We start from the raw sequence: 3,372 nt of genomic DNA, 5'->3' as shown, positions 1-3,372 counted from the left end.
GGAGATCGGGGACGGGGACACGGGGAGTCTTCAATGCGCCGGGACCCGCAATGGCTTGTAATGTGTGAAGGACCGTTCTCTGCCTCCCGTGGGATAACACACGGATGCACGCGTTGTCGCTCTCCTTCCTATCATGGAGGGGACAACTCCTCTGGGGAAATTAATTGTGGATCCCATTTTATTATTATTATACCTTTTTATTATTTATTTTTTATTATTATTATTATTATTATAACCCCTGTTCTCGCCAGCGGCATCTCCGAGCCCAGTGGCTCTTAAGGAGAACAGCCTTTATTGAAAGCGGAGCAGATAAAGGCCAAACAGAGCCCCGCTGCCCGCCTGTCGCTGCGGCCGAGCGCGCTGGGGCTGACTCACCCCCTCCTGATCCCCTCGCTGGGTGTGTGTCATCGGCTTCGTGTCGCGGCTCTGTTAACCTTTGGTTCCTCGTACCCCGTGGTTAACACCTCAAGGCTGCTCCTTCCTAATCGGTGATGTTCAAGATATGTTCTTTAACACAGCTAGCAAAAGTTTGGGTTGGTTTTTTTTTTTCTCTGCCTCTTACTGTTTCCAGCAAAAGGAGACGTCTGCCTTGAAACCGGTCGCTTGCGTTCCTCTGATGTGTTTTGGCATCTTGGTTGTATTAATATCTTCCCAGGGTGGACTCTGCTGCCTGGTTCATTAAGCCTTTGCTTTCTAATGTCGCATTAGAGTTAGAAATCTAACGTGATTCGTAGATCGCACCATCTATCTCAGGGTTTCGGTGATGCCCCATGGCTATGAAGACGGGGTGGGGGCTCTGGTGTGCTCCCCGAGCTCGCGTTTCTCCCACTTGGTGGGGTGGGAAGAGGAAACGTTGTGTTTGTGAGCAAAGCACCGAGCTCTGGGGCATCTTCGCCGCTATAACCCATGCAGCCAGCGGTGAGCTCCCCGTCTGCCCACCGCAGAGCTGGTGTGTGGCATCCCCTCCCGCTCCAGCCGAAACCCTCCGAGCCGTGGGCACTGAGCCCCTCTGCAACGTGGAAACCGCAGAGTCTTATTTTCCCCTGGAAATCTCTTGTTTCTTATGTCGTTATGGACCAGAGGGAGGTCAGGACCTGCTCCGTGGCATGCTGCGTGCCCGCTGGCTCCGGTGCCAGAGGGGTCTCACCCGGACACATCAGCCTGGCACGGATGCTGCCGGCTCCGGCGGGTCCCGCTCCAGCAGCAGGAGAGGCCACCGGCGAGCCCAGATGGCAGCAGAGGTGTGTCTTGGCTTCTCCAGAAGATGACATAAAATGTTTGGCAGCTTTTCCTGAAAGGTGTTTCCAGGCCCAGCTGGACGCGCCGTCTGGATGGGAGGCAAATATGTGAGGTCTGAAGGAGCGTCTCCCTGGGAGCGTGTGTCGGGGAGGAATCGGCTCCATCCCGCCGCGCCGCCGGCTCTCTTGCCTCCCAGCTTTATCCTGGCACCGCACGTGAGCCCCGGCGCCCATCTGCGAGCATCCTGCAAGCTCTTTGTTTGCTGGGCCACCCCAGCTCCCCCACCCGCCGGTGGTGACCTTCTCATCTTGGTGACAACATCCCACCGTCCGCAGTGCACGAGGGGAGCTGCGGGGAGGCGGATCCCTGCGAGGGGCAGCCTTGGCTGCACGGCTGAAGGCTGCGACAAGAGCCCCGAAGGCTCTTTGCTCCCCAGACAGGCAGAGGCAGCACCTGACAGCCCCTCGGCACAGGGTCAGATCCTCGCCGGGAGGATGGAGGAGGTCAGGGCGTCTCTCTCTGCACATCTGCTTCCCCCCGTCATGAAAATGGGGCGTCTTTCTGGCCACTCACATCTGGACGTTGGCAAAGCCGCTGTGTCGGGGCAGGGTGGGCAGCTGGGCGCCGCTTCCTTCCCCGTTGGAGCCGTCGAGTGAACCGTTGGGCTTCATTCAGCCTCTGCAGAAGCTGCTTCTGCTTCTGGGTGACTTGGGTGGGACAGGGGACCAGGACCGGCACATCTGGGCTGTGGCCGTGTGCTGTGTCAGCTCCCTCCTGGGAGAGCTGGAAGCTCCAGTCTTAAAGCCGTGTAGAGCTATGTTAAAAGAGAAAAAAAAAAGAAAAAAAAAAAAGAAAAACAAAAAGCAAAAAAAAAAATCAACAACAAAGCAAACCGGGACTTTTCAGCTCCTGGGTGTGATGGGAAGGGATGCTGATGTCAGTGTCTGGCAAACAGAAATAAGGACGCTTGTGTTCCGCCAGCCTCCGCCCTCCAGCGTCGTTACGGTTTTCTGGGTGTATTCCTCCCCAGAGGTGGCTGAATGTCCCCCGACGTGGAAGCGCTCTTGTATGGGTGTAGCTCATAAAATCCCTCGGGGCTCTCGAGCGGGCAGCTTGCCGTGGGTCAGCTGCCCCGTGGGACGGGACCGGGGCGCACCGGTAGCCCACAGGAAATTCAGAGTAAACGCGAGTGACCTCAGCCCCTGCTGAGAGAGAAGCAAGATCAGCAGATGCACAGGAAGCTGTTTGTGTGTTTCGGCTCTGGGTGATACCCCGTTTTGCTGTTACGGGGTACTCTGGGGGTCTCCTGACACGGCCTCTGCCTTGCGCAGAAAGCTGCTGCGTCTCATGAAGCGCGTGGGTCGCGGTGTTGCTGAATCCGGCTGCTGCGCACACCAGCTTTCCCCTGTGTTTACATCTGGGTTTGTTTTTTTTTTTTTTTCTTGTTTGTACCCAGATTCGCTACAAGGAGGAGTTTGAGAAGAACAAGGGGAAAGGTTTCAGCGTGGTGGCTGACACCCCGGAGCTGCAGAGAATCAAAAAGACTCAGGATCAGATCAGCAACGTGAGTAACTTCTCATCTCCGCGGGTGATGTTGCGGTGACCCTCCTCCGGCCGGAGGGGCTCTGCCGGCGCAGCCAGGAGCGGACCCGCGCGCTGACGGCTGCTAACGAGCACGCGGGGCTGCAGCATCTTGCAAGCCTGGCAGCGTTAATTCTCCGACCCGTTCGCCCGGGCATCCTGTGACCCTCTTGGACCTCTCCCGGCTCCTCCGTACTGGCAGAGGCATCCAGAGGGGTATAAGAGTCCTTCGCTTCTCCTGAGGTTCTCCAGTCCACGTGTACTGTGAGAAGCGAGGAGGGGAACAGCAGAGAGTGACATTCGGCGGGGGCAGATGTGGACCGGAGGCAGTCCCGTCCACCCCTGGTTGTCACCGTGACCCCCGAGGGACTCCGGTGCCTCTGGCTCGTGTTTGTGCATGGAAGCCCCGGCCGAAGGCACACCTCTTCCTCCTGTCCCTCTGCAGCTGTGACCGTCCCCTGCCAGGCTCTGCCTGCCTTGACCCCTCCTGACTCTCCTGCAAAGCCCTTTCCAGCCCTGCGGCTGTCGGGGGAGCGTTTGCTGCAGCTGCTG

General features: G+C 57.9%; 1 protein-coding gene across 1 annotated transcript in view; it reads left to right on the top strand.

Annotated features, from left to right (window-relative positions):
* LASP1 (LIM and SH3 protein 1) overlaps positions 1–3,372 on the top strand; it is a 26,834-nt gene that overhangs the window by 20,152 nt on the left and 3,310 nt on the right. Inside the window, exon 2 of the mRNA XM_009887090.1 lies at positions 2,696–2,803. Coding sequence (XP_009885392.1) covers positions 2,696–2,803 — 108 coding nt within the window. The remainder of the gene's footprint in view (positions 1–2,695; positions 2,804–3,372) is intronic.

This window comes from Charadrius vociferus, unplaced genomic scaffold, assembly GCF_000708025.1.
Source record: "Charadrius vociferus isolate BGI_N301 unplaced genomic scaffold, ASM70802v2 scaffold816, whole genome shotgun sequence".
In the NCBI taxonomy this organism is placed as follows: Eukaryota; Metazoa; Chordata; class Aves; order Charadriiformes; family Charadriidae; genus Charadrius; species Charadrius vociferus.
This window is presented reverse-complemented; position numbering and strand designations above follow the sequence as displayed.